General features: G+C 40.4%; 1 protein-coding gene across 3 annotated transcripts in view; it reads right to left on the bottom strand.

Moving 5' to 3' along the window:
* Positions 1-2,855: 2,855 nt before the first annotated feature.
* ACYP2 (acylphosphatase 2) overlaps positions 2,856-27,472 on the bottom strand; it is a 122,707-nt gene continuing 98,090 nt past the window's right edge. Inside the window, exons 4-5 of one of the 3 annotated variants that reach the window (XM_037047907.1) lie at positions 23,517-23,592; positions 3,609-3,688 (exon numbers count right to left, since the gene is read on the bottom strand). In XM_037047907.1, the coding sequence (XP_036903802.1) occupies positions 23,520-23,592 (73 nt within the window). In that variant the 3' untranslated portion in view covers positions 3,609-3,688; positions 23,517-23,519. Of the gene's footprint in view, positions 3,689-6,167; positions 6,259-23,516; positions 23,593-27,472 lie in introns of those variants that run through there. The other 2 variants (XM_037047904.1, XM_037047905.1) reach the window with 2 other exon arrangements.

Genomic DNA, 27,472 nt, shown 5'->3' with positions numbered 1-27,472 from the left:
ATAGTGACCAGTTTCAAGCCAGGTCAAACTCACAATTCTTCCATTCCCTTCTACGCCCACCCCTGCCCCTGCCCCCAGGCGCTGCCCCGTTAGTTCCCTGCTTCTCTGCTTCGTTAGCACAGCACCTACCTGGGAAGCACAAGTACTACTCAGGCTGCAGGGTATTCCCAGTCTCAGACGACATCTGGATTGCTGCTTCTGGACTTTAGAAGCCCATACCCTTCCTAACAAAAACCTCACGTCTCTTGCGCACCCAGTTGCTTCTGTGTGCTTGACCTGGGAGTGTCTGTCATTTGCGTATTCCCTCCAGCCAAGAAATTTCTACTGAGCATTACTTCTTGAGTCAGGTTTTTTGTTAGGTTTTCATTAAAATTTTTTTAAATAAAAAAATCTTTCAATTACAGTTGACATACAATATCATGATAGTGTCAGGTACACAACATAGTGCTGAGACATTTATGTAACTATGAAAAGCGATCACCCCAATAAGTCTAGTACCCATATGACACCACACAGTTACTACAGTGTTACTGACTACGGTCCTAAGCTGCAGTTTATATCCCATGACTGTTTTTATAACTGGCAATTTGTATTTCTTAATCACTTCACCTTCTCCCCAGTCCTCCCAACCCCCTCCCATCTGGCAACCATCAGTCTTTTCTCTGTGTCTATGTCTCTGTCTTGTTTGTTTATCTAGTTTTTTAGATTCCACACAGAGTGAAAGTTTATGGTACTTGTCTTCCTCTGTATGACTTATTTCACTTAGCAGAATGCCCTCTAGGTCCATCCATGTCGTCACAAATGGCAAGATCTCATTCTTTTTCATGATGGAGTAATATTCCATTGTGTAAATGTACCACATCTTCTTCATCCGATTGTCTATCAGTGGGCACTTAGGCTGCTTCTATATCTTGTCTATTGTAAATAATGCTGTAGTGAACATAGAGGCGCATCTTTCTTTTGAATTAGTGTTTGGGTTTGTTTGGAATCAATTCCACCCAGAAGTGGAATTGCTGGGTCATATTAGTTCTATTTCTACTTTTTTGAGAAACCTCCACTGTTTTCCACAATGGCCGTACCTGTTTACACTCCCACCAGCAGTCTATGAGGTTCCCTTTTCTCCATGTCCTCGCCAGCACTTGTTTGTTAGTTAAGGATATTCTGACAAGTGTGAGGCAATATCTCATTGTGATTTTAATTTGACACTTTTCTGATTATTAGTGATGTTGAGCATCTTTTCATATCTATTGGCCACATGTGAGTCTTCTTTGGAGAAATGTCTATTCAGGTCATCTGCCCAGCTTTTAAAATTAGATTGTTTGGGGTTTCTTTTTTTTCTTTGTGTGTGTGTGAGTGTGTGTGTTAAGTTGTATAGATCCCTTATACATTTTGGATATTAATTCTCATTGAATTTATCACTGGCAAATATATTCTCCCATTCAGTAGGTTCTTTTCATTTTGTTGATGGTTTCTTTGCTGTGTAAAAACATTTTAGTTTAATATAGCCCCATTTGTTTTTTGCCTCCTTTGCCCAAAGAGACTTATAAAAAAAATAGTACTAAGAGTGATGTCAAAGAGCACACTGCCTATATTTTCTTCTGGGAGTTTTATGGTTTTAGTCTTACATCTGTGTCTTTAACCTATTTTGAGTTTATTCTTGCATATGAGAAAGCGATCCAGTTTTTCCCAATACCATTTATTAAAAAGACTGTCTTTACCCCGCTGTATAGTCTTGCCGCCTTTGTTATGGATTCATTGACCAGACATACAGGCGAGTGTTTATCTCTGGGCTTTCTAGTCGGTTACTCTAATCTACATACCTGTTCTAGTGCCACTTTTAAAGGCAGTCCTTTTTATATAAACATGACAAACGGTGAGTCATACTTCCACAATCCTGGTATGCTGCTTCCAGAGAAGGCTGTGGGCATGTGTGGTGTGGAGACTCCTGGTCAGTGGCACGGAAGCAGATGCCACCTTTTGCTTAATATTATTCTTTTTTTAAATGTCTAATTCTGGTGAAACTAAATGTATCAAAATTATGTACATTAATTTCCATATGAGGTTTGACGTATTAATGTTAAAATGTAAAATTTTAAGGATTGCCTTTTTTCTCTTGCTTTCTACCCATTCATGAACAGGACCTACTTTTAATCATCACTTACCATCTTATCTATTATTCATCCAGTAATAGAATTTAGTTATATATGAATCATCAAGCAGCCCTGACTGATGTGGTTGTTTGTGCAGATAGAAGACTGTGCCAGCCAAGTGTGATTTCCTTCTAAGAGCTGGGGAGGGCATTGTTAGAGATGGCAGGGTAGTACAAAGTGACATGTTGGTGGCACATCTGGGATCACAGTTTTTCTAAAATCACTTAGCCTTTTTAATGTATAAAGAGACAGATTTTTTTTCAAACTTGAGTGCGCAAGAAATGTCTATTTTCTCTAAATCAAGTTGAGCCTGCTTCAAGCCCTCCCCCCGCCCAGTCTGGGAGGTGGGGAGTTAAATCCTTCCACAGATGGGATGGTGGTTTCTAACCTGTATTCCTAAGGAACTCGAAATTGTCCAGAGGACGAGATGCAAGAGGAAGATGAGACCAGGTGTGCAGGGTTCCAGGGACACTGACCCCATTTCACTCAGGCTGGTTGTGCTTTTTCACTTTCTTTATGTATTAAATTCCTGGTAGAATTTTATTTTAATGAAGGACATATGCAACTTCATATACCCATTTGAAATTCCCCAGTATTCTGAGTTAAAGTTCTTTCTTTTTTCAATAGTGTAATTCTATGGTATAGAAATGAAACTTCCCCTTAAAACACTCTGTTGCCTAAAAATCATTTGCACGATAGGCCAAGTTTAGGGGATACTATGATTTACTTAAACTGCCCATCGGTTCCTTTTCTGGTTAAAGGATACCCATTGAGGATGGTTGTTGATACAGATCTTGCCGCTTGCTCTGCTGACTTGTGGGTTCCCTTCAGTTGACATCCCTCCTCCGTTCACTACACAGAACAGTAAGCTCACAGAATGCATTAGGGAGCTCCACCCCAAGTACCGAATCATATTCTCAGTCAGAATTCAAAAATTTAACTCTTTATTGGTGTTATTTTATGATTATACTGATCATTACATACATTTGATCTAACTACTGGTTCTTTTTGAGTAATTGGAATTACTCAATTAACAAATGATCTGAAAGGTTTTAGAGTTCCATTCAGACAGCAGTACCTAAAATAATTTTTAAATGGCTAATTTCCTTTATTTATGTCTAGCCTAGCCAAATAACATGTATACTATAACATTCATTAGAATTAGTTTCCATGAAACAAGTTTAAATTAACTATTCACATTAAATAATTTTGATCACATTTTTTATTTTAGGACACTTATTTTTGGGGTTGTTAAGAACACAGCTGAATGAGACTATTTCAGGCTCAGACATTTTAGTAATACATATAATGGTGCAGCTTTCAGAACAGAGTCCCTTTCTTTACCCTACTATTGCCCTAGTGCACAGACCTAGGAATACATGGTGTCTACCGTGCAGGCTGAACACTACGATTTTTATTCCGATTAGTATCGAATACTGAAATTAGAATATTCCAGCTCAGAGATGGTTTTTTCGTTAGAAAAGTTGGTGCGGTCAATGCGAGAACTGGGACTTCCGACCTTGCTCAGCCAGGACTTCCTGCGAAACACAAACAGATAAATGCAAACGAGCATGTAAAGTGTGTCCAGATTAGCTACAATGATCCCACAGTGGGAGTTCACTTGTACTAAGCAACTTTTGCATGCACTGGAAAATAAGAATTTTTTACACTGCATACATCACGTACATATCAGAATACCACAGAGGCTACTATATCATTACATATGGACAAAACAAAGCTCGTGCCAAATTAAATACAGTCGACCAGTGTTTTTGAAGTTATTTCACCCCTCTTAAAACATCCAAGGCCATTATTACCTAGCTCTTGAGCTACAGAAAAGGATTAAAATACTATTACAAAGAAGTAATAAAAATATTCTACCATTATTTTTTCTTATTACCCAGCACATGGTAGGTATGGCAGCATGGAGGGAGAAAGGGAGGATGAGGGAGAAGAATGGATGAAATAATAAAGAATGTGATTTTCCATAAATATTAAAATTAGATAAATGTTTTTTCTTATCTATTAAAAAACCACTTCTTACCACAGATTAGCAAATTGGCTGCATTTAAGGGACAAGTTAAATGTTCTGAAACTGTTTTTCTGTTCACATAGTGCAATGGTTTTTCCTAATTTATTAGCAGTATCCATGTGTTTAATTTATTCATTTGGGTACTTCCCCAAGATGCTTCCTATATAATTAAGGCCTATTGTAACACAGTTGACAACTCAGATAATGGTTGGGAAGACAGACTGAGTGGGACTGCAGGTTAATAATATGAGGCCATTTCACAGCAGTCGTGGCAGTCACCCCGGCTTTTGCAGAAACGTCCCGCGACTGTCCTCATATCTCCAAAGTTCTTTCAGGTTGTGAAACTCGTGCTGTGTGAGCTGTGCAATATCATATTAACAATCTCATGGAATTTAGAACACTTTCTAGGCTAAAGTCTGACTAGCTGAAAGTTACTGCTCGGCAAGAGAAGAATTCTACTGCTTCAAATTGCCATTGTGCTGGGCAATACTCTCTCTGGTTCTTATTTGTAATAGTTTTACTGGGAAAAGCAAATTTTCCCCTTCCTTCTTTTTTGGAAGCCAGGCCATGAGCACAGCGGCACATGTTCTTTAACTCATGTAATTGAAATCTTAAGAAGCGGAAATTGCATGTGTTGAAGAATAAAATTAGTTATCATGAAAAGGAGCTGATGACTTCAATTTTACAAGTCAGATCTCCTTACAATCTTCTAGAAAAGAAAAGCCAGAAATAACAGAAGCTAACATTTATTGTGAACTAACAGCCCAACACTGTGCTAAGTTCTTTCCATACACTATTTCTCTCAGTCCACACATTAACCCTGTGCGTAGTAGTCCATTATTACTGCTAGATTATTGATGAGGAAAGAGACACGCAGAAGAGTTAAGCCACTACTAGTACAGGTATTACTGTAGTTTCCAGGGTGGTGATGGCAAGTGATCAGATTCTGGATGTATTTTGAAGGTATAGTCAAAAGATTTGCTGACAGATTGTGGTGAGAAAGCAATGTCAGGGTTATACGTTTGAAAAACTACCTGGATGGTGCTGTCACTCACTGAGATGGAGAGGCTGTGAGAAGAGCAGTTGCGGGGGGGAGAGCAGAAGTTCTGTTTTGAGATGGAAGTTTGAGGTCTCTATCAGACAGCTAAACAAGATGTTGACTGTGCAGTTGGATCTATGGGTCTGGCTGGAAGGGATAATGTTTGGAATTTGTTGGCAGATAAAACTGAAATCCGTAAGATTGCATGGGATCACCAAGAAAATGAATATAGATAGAAAAGGGAAGAGGTCCAACGACTGACTTCACCTTGGACCGACCCCCTGTTAAGGGCTCAGGAAGAAGAGGAAGAGCCAGCAAACGAGAGGAAAGCATCCAGGGAGACAGGAGAAAAGCTGGGGCAGCCTCGTGTCCTGAATCAAACGAAGCCCTCTGGGGACAGGGAGGGAGCCGTCGGGCCCACGGTGAGGACTGAGAATTGGCCACCAGAGTTCACTGGTGGCCTTGACAAGAGCAGTTTTGGTGGATTGAAGGCCATATTTGAACAGGCTCAAGAGGGAATGAAAAGAGAGGAAATGGAATCAGTGACGGATAGTGGGCATCGGAGCTGCAAGGGACTACTCCACCAGAACTGCCATCTCAATACATCTAACTAGCTGCAAGCCTGACTGCCTACCTCAGCTGGCCTCCAACACCACTGAGAACCTCAGCAGCCAGACCTGTGGCCAAGGCGGCATCTGTGCCCCGGTCGGGGTAGAATGGTCATGCTGTTGGCTGATTCGGCTCCATTTACACCGTGTGTGTGTGTGTGTGTGTGTGTGTGTGTGTGTGTGTGTGTGTGTGTGTCTGTGTGTGTGTGTGTGTGCGCGCGCGCGCGCCAGAGCAGGGCCACTCTGCTCTGTGGCTCTCCACACACCGCCCTGGTGCTAGGAACCATCTTGCCTGACCTGCCTGCTCACTTAGGAGTGTTCTGGTCACCAGCCACTTGGCCAGCCCTATGACCTCAGTCTTCACGTGCTGCTCTTGCAGTCGGCCTGTGACGGGTGTGGCTCGGGTCTGGTGATGGCAGGACAGTTCTTCTAAGCAAAAAAGAACTAGTCACAGATTTTCACGCAAACTTGGATCTAATTACTGAGGATTGGATACACGCACACACACGCACACACACACACACACACACACCCTTAGTGTAGAGAAAAACCACATAATCATCCATGACCAGTTAATTCAATTACAGACATATTTAAGTGGCTTTGAATGCAAAGCATATTCTACATACTGGCATTTCTTCCCTCAGTTACTTACAATCTACTAGAAGAGTTTAGAGACTAGTAAAAATAACTAATAATAAGGCAGGATGTGATGTGCAATGTGATTTTTATATAAAGGGGGAGAGGAATTGGGGCTAACTTCTGGTCAAGGCACTCAGGGACATCTTCGTGGTAGCAATGGCATTTCAACTAAGTTTTAAAGAAAATACCATTGAGTTTTTCAAATCTTAGAATGGGGACTGGTAATTCACTCATGACAGGAAACCAAGAAGAATAGGAAGACTATCAATAAAATTAACTACTTAAAAATGTAAAACTTTTAAATGGTCAAAAAATGTCTCAAGCAGAGCCAAAACAAAGAGCAAACTGGAAAACTTATTTGCAATTTTCTCACTAAGTGAAGAGCACTGAAACATCAGTATGTAACCGTGGAGGCAAGGAAAAGAGACAGGGTAGGACAGAGGGAGAAGCTGGGCAGAGACGTCGCCTCCACATGGCCCTCAGCCAACACAGCAGAGCTCTGATGCTGGAACGCCCTTCAGAGCGGTCCAGAGTTGAGGCGAGAGGGCTGGGTCTGCGTATCCCCACATGAACCAGTCTGTAGAGAAAAGCTACTCAGAGGATGTGTGACCTTTAGTGACTTCCTTCTGCTGAGGCCATTCTGGACTGAGGGCCACATTCCAGCAGCACCTCCAGCACCTGGGGAAGAAACCCTTCAGTCCTGAAAGGGAATCTGAGTTCACTGTGCACATTCTCACACGGGGGCAGAGGGAATGAATTGGAGATGCAAGACAAAGGAAAGGCAGCTGGTGTGATGAGGCCCCAGGACAGGCTGGAAGAAATGGGACACACCTAATCTGTACAGAAGAGAAGACAACGGCGTCAAAATAATTGGAGAGCAATTTGGATATGAAGAGGCATTCACAGGAGATGGCCTCCATTTTCTGAGTAAAATAGGAGGTAAGGTAATTTACTGACGGGAGGTGGAGATAGAGTTGAAGAATTAAAGAAAGGGTGTTAATAACTGCCACAGGACTTAACAAATGTTGACTGAAATAAAAGAATTAATAAAGAGCGATGAGGGCCCTGAAGGTTAGACTGGATGGCCCGGGGCTTCAAACAAGCCTGCCTGCAGTACTGTGTGCTTTCCCATGGGCCTGTCCTGCCAGGGTGGGGACTGTCCATGCTGGTGGGGAAAGGGGTCAATGCCTGGGCCAAAGGCTTCTCAATAAGGACCGTCCCCCAAGGGGCAGACCGAAGAATTCACTCAGATGTTTCCTGGAGTGTGCAATGGAATGTGGGGTCCCCATGTGGAATGGACTCAACTTTGGCCAGCTACACAGCTGTGGTCTTATGTTTATCAGGGTGAATTGAATGAACCATTTGGGGCACCTCCAATTTGAGTATTTTTATATCATTTTTCTGGGATTAGTCAGATCCTCCAGGGAAGACACATCCAATATCCTGCCTAGAGTGCAAAAACCTGGCTTTGCTTGTTCTGGGACTCTGGGAAGGTTGAGTCTTAAGTCTTTATGTTCCTTATTAAAATTTTGTACTTTACTTAATTCAGGTCCTGTATATTTCTTGAGAAGTTTATACTTAGATATATTCTATTTTTCTTGCTACATTGAACAAGAGGTTTTTGAATCATCATGTTCTTAAACTGGCATATAGGGAAACTAGTGATCTCTTACACTGCAGACAGATGCCTTACTGAACTTTCTCAGTGGTAGAACAGATTCTCTTTTCTTCAGGGCTCCTAGGCAAACCACTGTTTGTATTTTTCCTGAATTCATCCCGTCGGTCAATTGTTATCACATTGCCAGGATAATTTCAAATTGCTCTTTATTTTAGGCTATCTAACCACATTGACCACTTACATGTCTTTCAGAGAATTGCCACAGTAACTATGCAGAGAAAGCGTTCTCTGCATTAGTAACAGGAACATTAACAGCATTCACCCAGCCAAGGGGTCAGTCAGCATGACCATAATACACCACTCTGGCTCCAGCATAATTTATGTATTCATTGAATAGACTCAGTAAATATTAAACGGATGGATGGATAGATGGGTGAATTATTGGGTTGGCCAAAAAGTCTGTTCAGTTTTTTCAGACACATTTTTCAATTTTCACCAATAACTATTGATTTGGACACTTTGAGTATGTTGGCTGTCTCCCACTAGTGGCTTCTAGTGGGTAGAGGCCAGGGGTGCTGCTAAACATCTTCCACGCATAAGATAGTCCCACAGCAAAGAATTATTTGAACAAAATATCAATAGTAGCAAGAAACTTCGCAAATCACTTTTAACACTTTTGATCAGTCCCAGCTTCTTCTCCGTACACTGTACAAATTTTTGCATTTCAGTTGCATTTTTATCTTTCTTGAAATAATAAAGCATAGTAGGCTGAAAATGTTGTGTTTCTTCTATCTTCAACATTAAAATGGCTTCACAAAAATTCACCAGTTTTGATAAGTTTTTTTAAATGCACACTGCTATGACAGCTGTCTTAATAAAATCTAACAAAATTGTTTCAACTGAAGTTAAAGACAGTTAAGTGCTGCTAGAGCCATCGTACAGAAAAAAATGTTACAGACTTTGTGGCCAACCTAATATATTTTCTTAAAAGAGACTGAAGTCTAGTGTTTATGCTGTAAATCTGAATCTGCTTTGTATGCGTATTATCTTTCAGGTATTTTTACTTAAGAAAATGATCCACTGCTGGGCTTTAAAAAATAAGAAATTTCAACTAATAAAAATGAATGAATAAGAATATAAATTAAAAAATTCTATTGACAGACATCATGTTACCTGATAACCCTTTAATACACTTTAAATGTCCAACATAGAGATTTTGAAAATTAAATCAATTTTTACTAAGTCTATTTTATTCCCTTTCCAAAATCATATTGCCTTTTCTGATTATACAGAAATAATATAAGAAGGAATTTCATTATGGATGCATTTCTTATATGTTTGATGAAGATTCTACACAGCTGTGAAAACAATTTTTTATGGAATGCTAAATGACAATGATCTTGCATGTATTATTTTTAAGTATTCTTCAGTTCTTCATTTAAGTATGCCATCTCTGCATTAAAGAAATGAGTAAAGCACAGACTTGATAAATGTTAAATGACCAAGGAAAAATCTGTGTGTTTAATAAACTAACTGGGCTGTGTTTTTCTGTTTCTGTTCAGGCAGTCACCAGCTATACTGGTCCCCTCAGGGTCCCCAAAGCATTCGAATCCTTTGGTGCAGATGGCACACACTTAGCTATCAAGTACGTTAAGTGCCACTCATGTATGGCCTTGGCAGCCAGCAATGAGACCACCTGTGGCCTTCCGAAACGCACTCAGGTGGCTGCCCTCCCAGGGCCCTTTTCTCAGACTCCCCTGTATCTGAAGAGGGCCCCGCCCTCAACCTGTTGTGTGCGTCATGGAAATGACTGCATTCTATAACTGCTACATTTATGCACGCACTGCGTGCCCACTCCACATTAGAGTTCTAAGAGGGCAGGGTTAGAGTCTTATTCATTATTTATCCCGAACATCTGTCACTAAGCCCAGGGACAGTGGGCACTCAGTAAATAAATACTGAATGAGTGAATCTTTGTCCCTGCCTGCCTTCCCCGAGCATGACCTTTCAACTCTAATTTTACCTCATATGAAACAAAACACTTCTGGGCTTTTTTTTACACTCTTTGGAAAGGTAAAGAAATAGTTGCTGTTATTACAGACAATTGTTTGCTCATGACAACTCCTATGAAATAACACAAGTAATGACTTCCTCCAACAGGAAGTTGGAGGACTATATATCATCTGACCTCACACCTGAATATAAGCATGTGGACCAAGTTTACACATAGAATCGGTTCACTGATTTTTGTCAGCCCCCCAATTTTACTGTATTTCTTGCGATTGTGAGTTTACTTATTATATTAAGAAGCATGATCAGGGGGAGTATTACAACACCAGAGGGGGCCAAGCCCATCCTGCAAACCTAGTCCCATGACATGCTGGCAGCTCAGTCAAGTTCAGTGCACGGTTGTTTGTGTACGTTCAGACACACCGTGATGATCAAATAAAAAGCCTTGGACACTTTTCTTACTATCCCAAAGATGTACAAATACATACTATTACATTTGTTGTGTTAATTCAGGATTTTAGAGTTTAAAAAGAATCCTTTCTCCCAACATAGTGTTACATGAAAGCTCACCACTCAGAGTGGAAGAGACCTGCTTGTCTGAAGCAGGGTGGGGGGCGTGCAGCACTCTCCCGGCTGCGGCTAGAGCCCCTCTGGGGCATCCCGAAGGCTCCGAAGAGCTCGGCTGGAAAACTGCCCTATTAACCCGTCACTGAGCAAGGCCACCGGGAGTGGAGCACATGGAGGACCCAGCATATGTAGAGGTGGAAATCAACACAGGACTGTCTTTTCTATAATTTAAGTCAGTTAGTGTTTCCTACAAAATGTAGTAGGCTCCTGAGGCGATATAAAATATTCCATTGAGCTGATATCCTTCTCTGAAACAAAGAGGTGAAATTAAAGCACTAGAAAGCCACGATGAATAATTCATAGCAGTTCTATTTCCTGGGACTGAAGGGGAGCAGCGTAAATCCTTTCGGGTATCTCTGCAGCACCAGTGTGAACTGTAGAGCACAGCAAGAAAGCAGACAGTAGAGAAAGACAGCTAATGAATTAAAAGCTGACGTGGTGCATGCTGGAAAATATGGAGTTGCTGCCCAGATCAAGCTTTCAAACTAGCATTAATAATGGAAGAGTTGTACGCAATATTTTTGCTATTCTCCTTTCTTTAGCAGGTTTCCTTATTCACTGACATGTGGGCAAATAATACCATATACTTTTTTAAAATCAAGATAAGCACTTCAATGGTATTTTAATAATGTCTACATTTTCTGTCAGGTGTATAGCCCATGATTAGTGAAGAGTTCACTGATTATCCAGGGTGACCCAGGACATGCAAATCAAACCTGAGACCAGATTCCTCATCTTGAAGATGGGGATAATAATGCTCACCTCACCGAGTTACTGAAAGGATTAAAGAGGAGGTATGTAAATTGCTTAATTTGCCTGACACACAGTAGGTCTTTAAGATCAGTTATTACAGTATTCTCTGCCTTTACCCAAGTTGGTGAGCAATCTGTTTTTGCAAGATGTGTGACCCGCGAATCACACACTTGTAGTGCAATTCCACTAGTGATACCTCCTGGTCTTGGTGGAGGGCCTTCTCAGCTGCAGTGGGAAATGGTATGCCATTGACCTCAGTTGGGAGAGTCTGGAAGAGCTGCCCCAGGATTCTGAGACCCAGCTGGCCGAATCAAAGGACCGGGGAGCAGAGAAGGCAGAAGTAAAGGCAGGACTGAGGCCTCTAGATTCTCTGCCACCCCCGTTTCCAGATCAACAAAGTGACAGATACACTCTTCTTTGTGCTTTGTTTACAAAGTGGAAAGAAATCAGATGCTGGCACTGTGGCAACGGAAGTGGATGCTGGGATCATTCAGCTTGGGTGTGTATCTAGCTACCACTTCTTAACTGCTCATCATGGGCAAGTTTCTTAAACTCAGTGCCTCGCCTGTAAAAAGGAGGGATGCTGCCCATCTCCTGGAGTTGTTACAAAGGTTAAATGAGGTCATCTGTGTAAAGTGTTTAACACTGTCTAGAAAACAGTAAACACTCAATTTCGACATTGTATCAGTCAGGGTGCAGATAATGAAAACCACCCCAGCTATTTTAAAATGGAATTTAACATAGGGAATTAGGTCCTTACGAACGCAGTGGAATGGCTGGAAGAAGAGATTTATATTGGGTCTATTGGAGCAACTCTGTAGAATTGGCTGCTAATGTATCAAATATTAAGACTGCGATTTTCATGCAAACAAGACATGTGTCAAAGATTTTAATTCAATGCATTAACTACTAAGGGAACCTAAATTCTCTGGTTCAGAGAATTTAGATACACTCACACAATTGTATGCATACATTATACATACATGCAATCAGGAATGCTAAACTCAACTTGCTAATAGATGTAGCACGTCCATACAGAATCTGAAAATTCCTGAAAGTTCCACTAGACAATACTCAGAAACTCCCTGAAGGATACCCTGTAATCTCTGTTTGCAAGCCTTAGACAATTTTTTCCTAATAGGTCCATTAGGGAACTGCTGGGAATCAGGAGGCTGCCACCCAAATCACTGCATTTACGAACATGCTGCACAAACTGCACTTGGAGCAGCAAGAATTCCCCACCCGAATTGTTGGCTCCGGAGCCACGTGATGTCTGCCAGACCCTCGTGCCAGCTAAACGGATGACTCAGGTACTGCTACTTCTCTCCCCACTTCAGTTCCAAATTTCACAGGAGGACTTCCGAGTGATGAAACCTGAACCATATTTGAAACTCTAGCTGCAAGGGAATCAGGAAAAGAGTTCTCTAGCTCTCCAGAGTCTGCAGTGAAGAAAAGGTAGCAGGAAGAGCTTGGAACAGGGGTTGAGCAAGACAGTATACCTTGTCTGTCACTGCAATTAGTCACTTAACAGAACTTCTTGAGGTTCTACACTACAGTATACAGAAGATTAGAAGTGGTTTTGTTTTTTGTTTTTTTTGCTGGTCTGCATCAAAGCAACACTTTTATGGACTCTGTCAGATCTCGGATTCTTTTCAGCCCCAGAACAGCAATCCCAAGGAACACCAGCCTTGAAGGACCAGGTGGGAAAGCAGAAGCAGACAGGGGACAGGGGGAAAGAGTGATCAGAGAACAGGGAGATGACCACAGAGTGTGGTGTTAGAAAAACTAAGGGCCCAGAGTACTTTAAGGAGAGAGCGGTCAACTTCCAAGTGCTGCTGAGATCCAAGTACAACGTGAACTGAAAAGTGCCCTGGGGACCTTAGCAGGATCAGCTTCAGTGAAGTGGGGAGAGTGGAAGCCAGATGAGAATGACTTTAAGAGCAAAGGGGAAGTGAGTGAATAGAGACGGAAAGAACAGATCAATCTTTTTAGCTGTCTGTCTGCAGCTTTATATGTCTTTAAGGTTCTGTTCTTGGCAAGCCACGCCTGCCTTGATTCAGAATCCAACGCCTTCCAGCATTTCTGAGCACCTTGCCTCACAAGAACAATATCTGAGAAAGATTGCTTGAAGGACGCATAGTCTAAGATGTTTTCTACTCCAGATATGTTAAAATCTGCTCCTACACGAAGCCAAATGAAAAGGAGTTGGCCAGACTCCCCTGTATTTTCCACTCCTCACTCTGACCCCTTCCACCTGCTCCCAAAATGCTCATAAGCAAATTGAGTTTTTGGGGTGAGGCCATTAGCAGACAGTTTAGAGCCAAAGTGTGACCCACCCTGAACAGAGATCATTATTTTAGACTTTTTTAAAAGCCCTGTTCCTGGCTCTATTTTATCTCCCACCCTTGTTGTTGTTGCTATTTTTATCCTTTTTCACTGTTAAGTTACCCTCTCCCGTCAGTTTTACATGTCCTTGTACATCACTTTAAATTCTGTTGGCAACGAAGAGAGATATACACTCACAAAGCTGTGAGGTTATTTTTTTCCTTCTTGCTGATTCTGTTTCTTTGATTTTATAGTGGAAATTATTAGGAGGAGGGATAGGGATATATTTTTGGAGTTCTGCTTTACAACAGACTTTCTTAGACACTTTTTCCATTAAAGTGAGGCATGCATTGTTCTGAGGTCATACAAACATGTATCGTCAGGCTGCCATTCTGTCTACAGCTTTGAACTTTGGGGCTGAAAGCTCTCAGCTGCAGCCCTTGGGCGAGAGCTATTTCAGGCTGGACCACTCTCAGAGGAGCAGCACTGGGGGCTCCAGCTACCGCTGCCTGTGCTGAGGGAGGACCTGTGCAGCACTTTCCAGAGGCTGCTGGGGAGGGTAGCTCCCAAGCCGGCCAGGCTAGTCTAGTGGAAGCCTAGCAGACAGCTGCATGCACGGGCTTTAAAGACAAATTCATAAAGCATCTCTCTCTGACCACCACTTTGAAAATAATTTGTGCAGAATTAAATTAAAAAAGTAGTTTGAAGGCAGAATGGAGAGGTAGCTAATGGACACAAGAACCACTAGAAAAAAGATTCACTAGGTGGAAAATCAGGAAAAAAATTTTAACATGTCAAAGACTGTTGAGCTGTGTTTTAAAGGGACCATCCCTGACAGCGCACATCGTACTACAAGTTGATAACCCTGAAGAGGGGAGCTCCCAGCATGCCTTTAAATCTCTGACAAGGATTCAGAATAGTGAAACTCTTCTTTCTGGGTGTGTCTCACAGGTAGGAAATTGGCTTAACTTTTCAACTGCCAGGTTTTTGGTTTTTTAAAATTATTTTTAGATTCTCATTTCTCCCAGGGAGGGTGTTTCACCTTTAAATTCAAGGATGACTCAGGTCACAGGGAGGCTCATGGCAGGAGTGACAGGAGGGGAGAGTGCCATTTAATGTTTCCGCTCCTGAGTGGTCATCTGCAACTGGCACTTGAATATTATCCTCTGAATATTTTTTCGGCAGTAGTGTGTTAAATGCTCATAGATTTCAGTCTGTTATACAAATAGAGATTCAGAAAATACCCATTTCCTATCAAAATGCTTTTCTTTTTGTACTCATAAAAATACACGTCTGCTCATTTCCTTCTTTTCTAAAAGTAAAGAACAAAATAGAAGGCAAAGAAACAGGTGTGTCCCTTTCTAATATTAATGATATTTTTGGAGGTAGTTAAAAAAGTTATTGCGAAATCCTGATAAACATGTTTCTGCCTAAACTTTGAAGCCAAAAATTGAGGGTACTGTTGTTACCCTAATAACAAAAATTTAAATAGTGTGTGCTTGTTGATTGACTTAAAACTGTTGTATTCTTCATAAAGAAATCTAATTGAGTAACAGCTTGATGAATTTCAGGCAAATAAAAATATCATCCATACATTCAAGCTGCCTGTCTAGTGGGAGGTGACAAAGTGAAAGAGGCACGGATCAGAGGCTGAAAGGAGAGGGAGAAAAAAAGATTTAATTCAAGAGGTTGAGAGACATGTAATGATCCACTCTAAGAAAAATTATTCATAATTGTAATATTGTATTCTAAGATATGTTCAATTTCTCTGACACCAATAAAATGACCAGAGAAAGCGTTGTCACCAGAATCAAAGTGCAATTTAATTAATTATACCACATCTCCCCCTTTTGAATCAAAAGCTACTTCTATAGTAGATAGATGGGTCGGTCATGTTTAGTTTTCCAAACAACTCTAAGAAGAGGCTGCTCAAACTAGGCTTACAAACCCACTCACTAGAGTGCTACGTTTGCATTTGAATAGAATTAGAAGTCTGCCCTGACTGGTGCAGCTCAGTGGTTTGGGGGGTGTCCAGCAGACCTAAGGGGGGCTGGTTCATTTCCTGGTCCAGGGCACATTCCTGGGTTCCTGGTCAGGTCCCCATTTAGGAGTGTGCGAGAAGCAATCAATAGATGTTTCTCTTGCACATTAATGTTTCTCTCCCTTTCTGTCTCCCTCCCTTCCCCTCTCTCTTAAATAAATAAAATATTTTTTAAAAAGTCTGAGGTCTCAGAAGTTACAGTGATGAAGTTAAAGCCAGAAGATGGGTCCTTCTGTGGAAGAAACTGAACTCCCTGACATTGGTTCTAGAAAGTGCTGCTTGGACCTGGTAATCAGCCGGATGAGGACTAATGTTTGGGAGCCTCTTCTAATTACACACTATTTCCTGCCTCAGCTAAACTTGCATCAAAGAAGGAAAGAAACTAGCAGCTTCCTGTAGAAGTCCTATGAGGCATCATTACATTGGTGGTCTTCAGTGGTCTAGGAAATTGATCTTAAAAGCTTTCTATGCAATGATCAAGTTTAGGGGAACAAATGCATGCTAACCAAATTCACAGGAGATCAATATATAAAATGGAACACCATTTACATTGGGCACTATACTTGTCAAGTGTAGCATCCATCTGTTTACACAAGAACATTCCAATTGAGGAAGAGCACCGAGATGGAATTGCATTAAATTGCTCTTTCTCCAGCCTACACATATTTGGCCTAGAAGATAGGTAATGATAGTAACTACTGCCCTAGAAAACACTGAAGAAGTGGTAATATGGATTGCCTCTTTACAAGCTCTACACTAACCACTGCTTTTTACTTAATACATCATTACGTCAGACAGGTCAATGAGGATATGTTTTTGTTTTGTTCTGTTTTGTTTCACAGTTGCTTTGTTCCTGTCCTGTTTCTGGTCACCTGGATTATACTGAAACACACTGCAGTCTGTTCTCGTTTCTAGGGCAAAGACATGGAAAAGCCTATCACTAATTGTACCATATTACAAACCACGTCTTAAGGAAGTGTGCTTTGAAAGAGGTTACTTTATTTGCTTTAATTTTGGAAGGAAACACTTCTGATATCTTCCCTAGATTAGGAAAAGGTGAAAGAACTTAATCCCTTTCTAACTAGTGGCCACAGGAGTAGTAAGCAACTTCAAAAATGCCCCTTTCAAGATGGCACAGCAGGTAAACTCTGTGTTCCCCTCCTCCCACGACCACATCAACATCACAATGAAATGACAGAACCACCATCACTGAGAACCACCTGAAGACCACCTGAACTAAAAGTAGTATAGCTAAGGGTATAAAGAAGCCACCACGTCGAGACTGTTAGGAGAGGCAGAGACACAGAATGGGCAGATCCCCATGGTGTGGTGTATAAAAATCAGGAGGAATATCTCTACTGCTGAGGTTCCCATTCAAGAGCGAGGGGGCCCAGACCCAGAACAGGCTCCTCAGCCTGGGACACAGGGCCAAGAAGAGGAGTTGGCACATCTGACTGTGAAAGCCAGTGGACAGATTGCGTCTGAGATAGAAGACTTCTGGAGAAGACTTCTGGAGTCCTTCTGCAGCCTCTTCAGGGGCCCATGCACAGACTTGCTCACTCACAAACATGCTCCCTAAGCTCCAGTGAAGGGACAACAGCTCAAAAGTGCCAGAGACACATGGGAAGGAATTAAATTGACTACATTCAGGGTGAGCGCTGGAGGAGCAGGGGTCAGGGCACTCTCTTTGGGATGGAAGCACTGGCAGGCACTGTTGCTCCTTTGTTGAGCCTGCCCCCATCCCCAACACACACAGCCAGCAGGTACAGAGGGGCACCAAATCTGTGCTCTCCAATTAACCTAACACCATTTACCCTGCCCTAGTGATTCCTTGAGATCCTGTCCCACCCAACTGTCACTCTCTGCCAAACTCATTCCAGCACCTTTTCTACACAATTAGCCTGCCTTGGCTCAGGATGTGGACTTTCCTAAAATCTCTTAAACGCCTACAAACCTCAAACAAGCAGTGGCTGGTGCTGATGTGCTTTGTACCTCTAACTAAGTGGCCTCAAGCCTGGCATAAACAGCAACTGGTCTCAGCTTGCATTGTAATTCTCATCAGCTGGTCCCAAGCCTGACATAAGTGGTCACCTGTCTTGAATTGGGACATAGCATCAACTAAGCAGACACAGCCTGGCACAAGTGGCAGCTGGCCTCAGTTCCCATCATGGTGCCCACCAAAGGGTCCAAGCTGAGCATAAGCGGCAACCAGCTGCAGATCACTTTGTATTCAATAGCTCTTACTAGATGGCACCAAGCTGGGCACAAACTATAGCCACTTGTCCTAGACTAGATCCCCTTCCAAGAGGCTCCAGAACTAATACACCTGGTAGTTGGCTTTAGAACACACCATGGCACCAACCATCTCCACAAATGACACATGAATTATTTAGCTGGCACCAGAGCCCCACTAAAGCAACTTCTCCTCTGTAAGATCAGCCCAAACACAATAGCTCATCTGCTGTGCTCACAGACAGCTCTCACAGCCAGTCTGCCTGAGGGTCAATCCCACCTACTGACATGCCAACAGCAACCAAGGATCAACTGCAACAGGAAGGCACACAACCCACACAGGGACACTCCTGGAGCACCTGGCTCAGGTGACAGAGAGACTGTGCCACAAAGACCCACAGCACAACTACTCTATAAGGCCATTCTGCCAAGACTGGGAGACACAGAAGAGCAACCTGATACACAGAAACAACCACAGGGAGGCTGCCAAAATGAGGAGATAAAAAAAGTCCCAAATGAAAAAACACGACAAATCTCCAAAACAGAACCAAACAAAATGGACACAAACAATCTACCAGATATGGAGTTCAAAACACTGGTTGTAAGGATGCTCAATGAAATTAGGGGGAAAATAGATGAACTCAAATCTTCAACAAAAAAGAAAAACCATAAAAAAATGAAGTATACAATAACTGAAATGAGGAATACGTTAAGGGAAACAACAGCAGATTAGATAAAGCGGAGGATCCAATCAGCAATCTACAAGACAAGTTAGCAGAAAACAGCCAACCATAACAAAAAAAGAAAAAATAATTAAAAAAAAATGAGGATAGTTTAAAGGACCCAAGTACAACAACGGAACAAACCCAGAGAGCCCAGAAACAAACCCATGCCTATATGCTCAATTACTCTATGACAAAGAGACAAGAATATATAATGGGGTAAAGACAGACTCTTGAATAAGTGGTGTTGGGGAAACAGGACAGATGCATGCCAAAAAAAACCCCCAAACAGACAACTTTCTTTGTTGTCCATACATAAGACTGAAAACATAAAGCTTCTAGAATAAATTACAGGCAGTAGACTGTTTGACATTGCTCTTAGTAATTTTTTTAAATATATCTTCTTGGCCATGGGAAATAAGAAAAATAAACAAATGGGACTGTATATAACTAAAAAGTTTTGTACAGTGAAGGAAACCACTAACCAAATTAAAAGATAACCTACCAAATGGGAGAATATATTCATCAATGATACATCCAGTAAATGGTTAATAGCCAAAATATATAAGGAACTAATACAAAAAACAATCAGATTAAAAAATGGACAAAGGACATGGACAGGCATTTTTCTAAAGTGGCCATACAGATAGCCAACATACATATGAAAAGATGTTCAACATCACTAATCAGAATAATGCAAATCAAAACCACAATGAGATATCACCTCACACCTGTCAGAATGGCATCATCAATAAATCAACAAACAAGTGTTGGTGAGGACGTGGAGAAAAGGAAACATTTGTACACTGCTGGCGAGTTTATCAATTGGTGCAGCCAATATGAAGAATTGTAAGGAGGTTCCTCAAAAACTTAAAAATATTGAGCAAAGGCCTGAGAACCAGATGATCGAGGTTCGATTCCCCGTCAGGGCACACGCCTGGGTTGCAGGCCAGTTCCCGGAAGGGGCCAGTTCCCGGAAGGGGCCAGTTCCCAGCAGGGGATGCAGGAGAAGCAACCATACATTGATGTTTCTCTTCCTCTCTCCTTCCCTTCCCCTCTAAAGATAAATAAATAAAATATATTTTTAAAAACCCTTAAAAATAGAACTTTCATATGGCTCAGAAATTCTACTTCTGGGTATTTATCTGAAAAAATCCAAAACACTGATTTGAAAAGATACGGCAACAACTTAAGTGTCCATCTAAAGATGAATGAATAAAGAAGGTATGGTATACATACACACACACACACAATAGAATATCTTTCAGCCATAATGAAGAATGAAATCTGGCCATTTGCAATAACACGGATGGACCTAGGTTATTATGCTAAGTAAAATAAGTCAGACACAAGAACACAAATACCGCATGATTGCACTTTTATGTGGAATTTAAACAACAAAATAAATGAACTGATGAAACAGAAATGGGCTCATAGATACAAAGCCCAAATTGATGATCGCCAGATAGGAAGGGGGTTGGAGAAATGGGTGAAATCGCTTCAGCTTTGGTTACAGCATCATCCTGATACACCGAGATTGTGGGTTCCATTCTTGGTCAGGGCACACACAAGAAGCAACCAATGAATGCATAAATAAGTGTGGAACAACAAATTGATGGTTCTTTTTCTCTCTCTCTCCTCCCACTTCTAAAAATCAATAATTTTTTTAAAGAAAGCAAATAAAAATAGTCACGGGAATGTAAAGTACCACATAGGGAGTACAGTTAACATTGTAATAACTATGTATGGTGTCAGTTGGGCACTAGACTTATCAGAATGATCATTATTTAAGTTATATAAATGTCTAATCACCATGATGTATACCTGAAACTAACATGATGTCTGCTGTAGTTGAAAAAAATGTAAGAGTGGCCTCCCTGGAAGTGACTAGCTCAGTGTAGCTGGTTCACCACTTGAAGGCAAGTCAAATGATTTGGTCTGTTAATAAGGAAGTAAGTATTTACTCAGTGCTTTTTCTTAAACATTCCTTCAGATACATTGGGGCGGAGGATGCATGTGACCTAAACTAAGACCAAATCAGGCAGAACTATGCTCCAGCTCAGAATTAATTTCTTGAAAGGTGACCACAAACAGGGTGACCTGCTTAAAGCAGAGCAAGAAAAAGGCTGGAGCTGGTGGAGAACACACCAGAGGGTCGGGGCAGGAGTTAGGAATTGTCTGAAAACGCCAGTGCTGACTTTTAGTTCTCTGTCATCCCAGATGGCAGAGTTTGCTGGTCACTCATTGTTTTAGTTGTTTTATTTAAAGGCCCTGACCACTCCCACCCCCAACAGACACGGGAGTTCTGTGTCTGTTCAAAATTTTGACTATTTGACTTAAATAGTCGAATTTTAGAAGCAAAAATACTCAAATTAACATACACTTCATTTCCAAGAGAACTGGGGTCTCCTAGGTAATGAATTATAAATAAAACCAATCAAATGAAGAGCACTGGTCACTTCAGCTTCTGTGTGGGACCCAGGATATAAATCAATCAATGTATAAATAAAAATAAACAGTAATTAAAGTTGCAAATGATGTTGGTTGTTTCTGTTACAACTCATTCTAAAGAGGACAACGATAAGATGATGGGGTATAATTACTGTTTTTATAACTCTTTCTTATTCAAACAAATTTCACTGAATTTGTACAATGGGAAAAAAGTGGAAATTGGTAAAGTATTTTCTATAAACATCCAATTTCTATGTTACTTCAATCTGTACTTAACTCCTTGGAAAATATCCCCACAATCAAGATCTTCCTGGTTTTCTCACCAGGAGTTGAAACACTTTCCTTTACAAGAATATGGTTTTGATTTTGGCTTTTTAATTGTACTTCATAATACCAGGGCCTACAATTAACTTTCACATCACAAAAAATTGAGCACAAAAACTCTAGCTCTGGTGACTTCTGTCACACGATATCTTTGCTCCTCTAATTCCAAGAAGACGGAGAGCCTTAACCAACTGAAGTCTCAACCAGGCCCCAACATCAGCCCGTCCCCCTGCTCCCTGAGCGTCCTTAGGCTAATAACTTGCACCTCTCAGCCTGCTGACTGAGACACTGGTGTGCACATAGCATCCACTGACAGTGCCTAGTACTTGTGCACCCTTGACTTGCTTTGTCCATGGCACTTAAGTTGACAGACTGAGTTAAGTAAGTTATTTAAATATGATCCAGCAATCCCATTTACGGGCATTTCTCCAAGAGGATTGAAATCAAGATCTCAAAGAGATAGATGCCTGCACTGTCACGCTCACTGCGGCACCATTCGCAGTAGTCAGGACAGGGAAACGACCCAAATGTCTCCTGACAGATGAACAGATGAAGGGAATGTGGTGGGCTGCTGGCTGTCAGAAACTGGAGGAAAAAGGAAATGAAGAGTTGCTAATTAACTGGCGTCAAGTTTGTTGAGCACCATGAATACGTTCTACAGATCCATGGTACAACACAGTGCTCCTGCAGTGGTCCCACCCTACCCACAGTGTTGCTTTCCTCGGTTTCAGTTACTGGTGTTTCAGTTACTCTGGGTCAACTGCAGCCCAAAAATATTAAATAAAAAAATTCAGAAATAAGGAATTCAAAGCTTTAAGTTGCACACTGTTCTCAGTAGTGTGATGAAATCTCGCTCCATCTCGCGCAGGATGTTACTGATCCCGCTGTCCAGCACAGACATGCACTCCTTCTGCTCTCTGCCAGTGAGACACTTAGTGCCACCTCCGTCATCAAATCGCCTGTCACTCTATCACAGTGCTGCGTTCAAGGAAATCCCTATTTTGGATTTAGTGAAATACTTACTGATGGCCACAAAGCACAAGAACAGAGACGCTGGCGATCGAACATGCCAAAGAGAAGCCAGAAAGTGGCCCTTTTAATGGAAAAGGTTAAAGTTCTTGATAATACAAAAAACCCCATCTTATGTGGAGATATACAGTAATAACAAATCTTTGATCCATTAAGTGTCCAATGATTAAGGACTGGTTAAATAAGTTACCATATTTCCATATGAAGGAACAATAGATAACCAGTAAAATTATGAAGATTAATTTTTCCTAATATATAAATGTTTCTAATAAGGTGTTAAGTTTTTAAAGAGCAAGTTATAAAACCAGATTCTCCTATGACCTGACTTGTGTAAGAAGATTCATATGTGTGTACATATGTACATATATGTATAGAGGGAGAGAGAAATATTTGAAAGCTATGCATCAAAGTGGTAATGGGGGTTATCCTTGAAATGTGGGTAATTTTCTTTCTTTGCTGTTTTCAAATGTCTCCAATAAATATGTGTCCATTTTAAATGAGTAAAAGATTATGAAATTGTTTGAGGAAATGCCTAAGGGAACAAAAACAAATCTTCTTTTGTCTTTCTGTTTGGAATAATGACTGAAACAGAGAGAAATACAAAATTTGACCTCTGTGATCAAATTCATTACAATGAATGCCCAAATTTTATCAACAACATCTCTTGCTGGGAGGTAAAGCCATCCAGAAGTAAATACTATCTAGTATTTTATCAATAGCATCAAGCTTTTTCGACGGGTTTTGTAACTCCAAGATGGTAATGCAAAGAGTGATTTCCCCCCATGCATAAGTTTTATATATTGAAAACTGTTAGATGAACATTTCATGTGCAATTAACAAAGGAGAATGGTGGCCAGAATACCTGAACTAAGAACATTTAAAATACCAAACATGTTGAGTGGGAGACTCTTACAGATTAAAATAGGTCATTGGGGCTGTGGCTGGATGGTGAAGGATCTCGCACAGCTTGCTTAGGATCTGGGCTTTCTCTGTAAAGACACAGACCAAGTTGTATTTCAGAATGAAAATTCAAGGTGTCCATGAAGGATAGATTAGAAGGAATAAAAATTAAAAACAGAGTACATTTATATTTGGGGGCATTTATAATCATGATTTCTTTAAAGAAATTTTTCCTAACAAGGAAGAAAGGGGGAAGGTTTAAGTTTTCACTTCAATTTTATTCCAAAAAAAGGATATACATGATATAAACACATAAAACCCATATCAACTATGTAAACTGCTATAATATATAGAGTATAGTTAGGGATATATTTAATGTTGCATTGCATTATTTAACCAAATATTAACTTACAAAAATTACATTAAGTTAGAACTTATTTTGTCTTTAACAAATACACAAATCCATTAGGCAAATCAAGCAGAGCTTAGATATTCATTATAAAACCATACATGCTGACATCCAAATTCACCTAAATGAGATTCACTTAATATGTTGGATTCTATAAACCTGCTTGCCATATTTTGCCATGTAGAAAGCATACTCTTTACCCAAAATTTTGAGGGAAAAATAAGGGTGCACATTATACATGGGTAGTACCTGAAATCCCTTGTATCTGCTCTTGTGTTTTGTAATTGTTACATAAAATTTCTTGAACTATAATACGTTAAAAAATAAATGCTCAAGTTCCTTTGTAATACAAAAACCAAGTATCTAAATAGAAATAAATATATAATTGAATTAAAATTAAAACGAAAGTATTATTTCCTGAAAGTTTGGGCCAAAAATGTGGGTGTGCGTTATACATGGGAGCACATTATATATGGCAAAATGTGGCCATCATTTCTTAGAGCCTAATATTCCTTAGGAAGGGGACTGTTGAATTCAAGGCTGACCTGCCCTGGAAGCTACTGGGTTCTCCCTGGGACAGCCTCAGGAAGCATGTTCCGGGGTCGCAGAAATAAAGCCCTGGAAGATTGCCCTATTCCTATCTTATCTTTGGGGAAAATGTTAAAAAAGTGGTTTTCTTTCCTAATCTAACACCAGAAGCTAGTAATAATTAAGCAGTACTAGTATCCTTTCAAAATCAAAAACAATTTATACTTATGAGATTTTCGCCTCTATCAAACAGACCCTCAGAGCGAGCCCCTGCTTTCCTATGGCTGGGAGTGACCCAGTGAACTACATGACGGATAATGAGACCCTAGTAGTCAGATGTTCTTGGGTCTAGTTCCTTGGTCTGGCTCACTTTCAGAGAATAGAGTTGAACTCACACAATTTAAGGGCTTCCATAAATTTAACACTAATAAATACAGAAGAGTAGCCTAGTACAATCATCCAGGAGAGCTGGATCATTTTAACTCAGGGTCTAAATAAACTTTGTGGGAGCATTCGCTAAGACCGCGGTTGGGCGAGGAAGTGTTTTCTTCTTTCATGTCTTACCGGGCACAGAACTTCAAAATAGTATTAGGCAGCCTGAAACACGATCTACAGAATTCAGAACCATCTCAGTTCGTACGTTCTTTCACAAACTAAAATAACACTGAGAGTGCAAAAATTATCCACACTAAGAATGACCAAAATTTAATTAACATGTTTTCCTTTTCCTGTTCGGAGACAATAAAGCTAACTGCTATCACAAAGTGGTTTAAAAAATTGGAAGTCAGGACATTTTGTGACTTGATTGCCCCTTTCTCTTGGTGAAACCGAATGCAGACACGGGATTTATCGGAAGGCGAGTAAAGCACCACTGGCGGCCTCCCTTCGGCAGCAGGTCACACCCTGCGTTGCGTCCATCTCAGAGAAACTGAGTTGGTTTGTGTAATGTTTTCGTTTCCTGCAAACACTGTGGCTCACAAAAACAGTGTGGGTCCTTATGGCATCCCCTATCCAAGCTGCCTTTTACACAAAAATTGTAAGTTTAAGTAATTTCAACAATTAAAAAAACAATGTTTAACTTCTCCCCAGATTTTTCTTTCAGTTTCAGAAAATAACAATTTTATAGTTTCAATATGATTAATTAAATTATTAAAATAAAGCAGTGTGGGGCATATAAAAATTAATGTATTACATAAGTGTCATGCCATTAGAGAAAATAATATTTAATAATTGCCTCATTATACTTTAATAATTGCCAGGATAACTACCTAACATTAAACACACACACACAAAGTGATTTATATCAGCTCTTATTCCACATAGCACAGTAAGCCTCAGTGAACTCCTGAGGAGGAGTGAAATATTTGTTTTAATTCTTAGCAAAGCTGGAGGAAAAAAGAATCAATTGTTCATAAAATCTTTAGAGGGACAGTATCTTTGAAAAGCTAATGGCAATAATGGAAATCACAAAGGGAAATATAAATAGCTCAAAAGCATCAAGAAAAGAATGTAACATAAAAAAACCAACAAAAATTAAAAGAAGAGAAACACAATTGGGAAACAGCTATATCATCATGACAGAAAAGAAGTTAGTGTATATACTATATAACAAACTTATTGGAGAAATCATGCTACCTGATATCAAACTATACTACAAGGCCATGGTAATCAAAACAGCATGGTACTGGCATAAAACAGATAAATAGACCAATAGAACAGGATAGAGAGCCTAGAAATAAACCCATGCCTTTATAGTTAATTAATGTTTGAGAAAGGAGACATGAACATACAACGGGGTAAATACAGCCTATTCAATAATGGAAAAAGTGTACAGATACATGCAAAAAATGAAACTAGACCACCTTCTTACACCATACACAATAATAAACCCCAAAAGCAATGAAAGATTTAAATGTAAGGCTCAAAACCATGAAAACTCTAGAATAAAACAGTAAAATCTCAGACATTTCTCATAGCTTATTTTTTCTGATATGTCTCCTTGAGCAAGTGAAACAATAGAAAAGTTAAACAAATGGAATTACATAAAACTAAAAAGGTTTTGCACAGCAAAGGAAACAATCAATGAAATAAAAGGACAGCCCACTGAATGGGAGAACATATTCACTGTTATATCTGATAGGGGTTGATATCCAAAATTTATAAAGAACTTAAAAACTCAACACCAAGAAAACAAAACCAAAAAACAAACAATCCAATTAAAAAATGGGCAAAGGACCTGAATAGACACTTCTCCAAAGAGGACATACAGAAGGCCAATAGATATATGAAAAGATGCTCAACATCATTAATCACCAGAGAAATGCAAATAAAAAACACATACGATATCACTTCATAGCTGTCAGAATGGCGAGCATCAATAAAGGAACAACCAAGTGCTGGGGAGAATGTGGAGAAAGCAGAACCCTTTTGCATAGTTGGTGGGAATGCAGATGGGTGCAGCCACTGGAGAAACTAGTATGGAGTTACCTCAACGAAATGAAAAGTGGAACTGCCTTATAATCCAGTAAGTTCACTTCTGGGAATTTATCTGAAGAAACCTGAAACACTAATTCAAAAAAATATAAGCACTCCTATGTTCACTGTAGCATTATTTACACCAGCCAAGATTTGGAAGCAACCCAAGTGTCCATAAGTAGATGAATAGATAAAACAGCTATGTTACATTTACACAGTGGAATACTACTCAGCTGTAAAGAGAAGAAGAAAATTTTACCATATGCAACAGTGTGGATGGATCTGGAGAACATTATGCCAAGTGAAATAAGCCAGTCAGAGACAGACAAATACCACAGGATGTCACTCACATGTGGAATCTAGTGAGCAAACTAAACTAACCAGCAAAATAGAGACAGACTCATAGAGAGCAGGCCAACAGCTCTGGGGCCAGGTAACGGATGGAGGACGGACCCAGCAAAAGAGAAAAAGTACTAATGGATGTGGACAGCAGTGTGGTGACTGAGAGGGGAAGGGGTGGTGGAGGTGGAGGAGGGTACAGTGGAGATAAATGGTGA

The sequence above is a fragment of the Sturnira hondurensis genome, unplaced genomic scaffold, assembly GCF_014824575.4.
Source record: "Sturnira hondurensis isolate 20B ecotype Veracruz unplaced genomic scaffold, ASM1482457v3 Scaffold0006413, whole genome shotgun sequence".
Taxonomy (NCBI): Eukaryota; Metazoa; Chordata; class Mammalia; order Chiroptera; family Phyllostomidae; genus Sturnira; species Sturnira hondurensis.
This window is presented reverse-complemented; position numbering and strand designations above follow the sequence as displayed.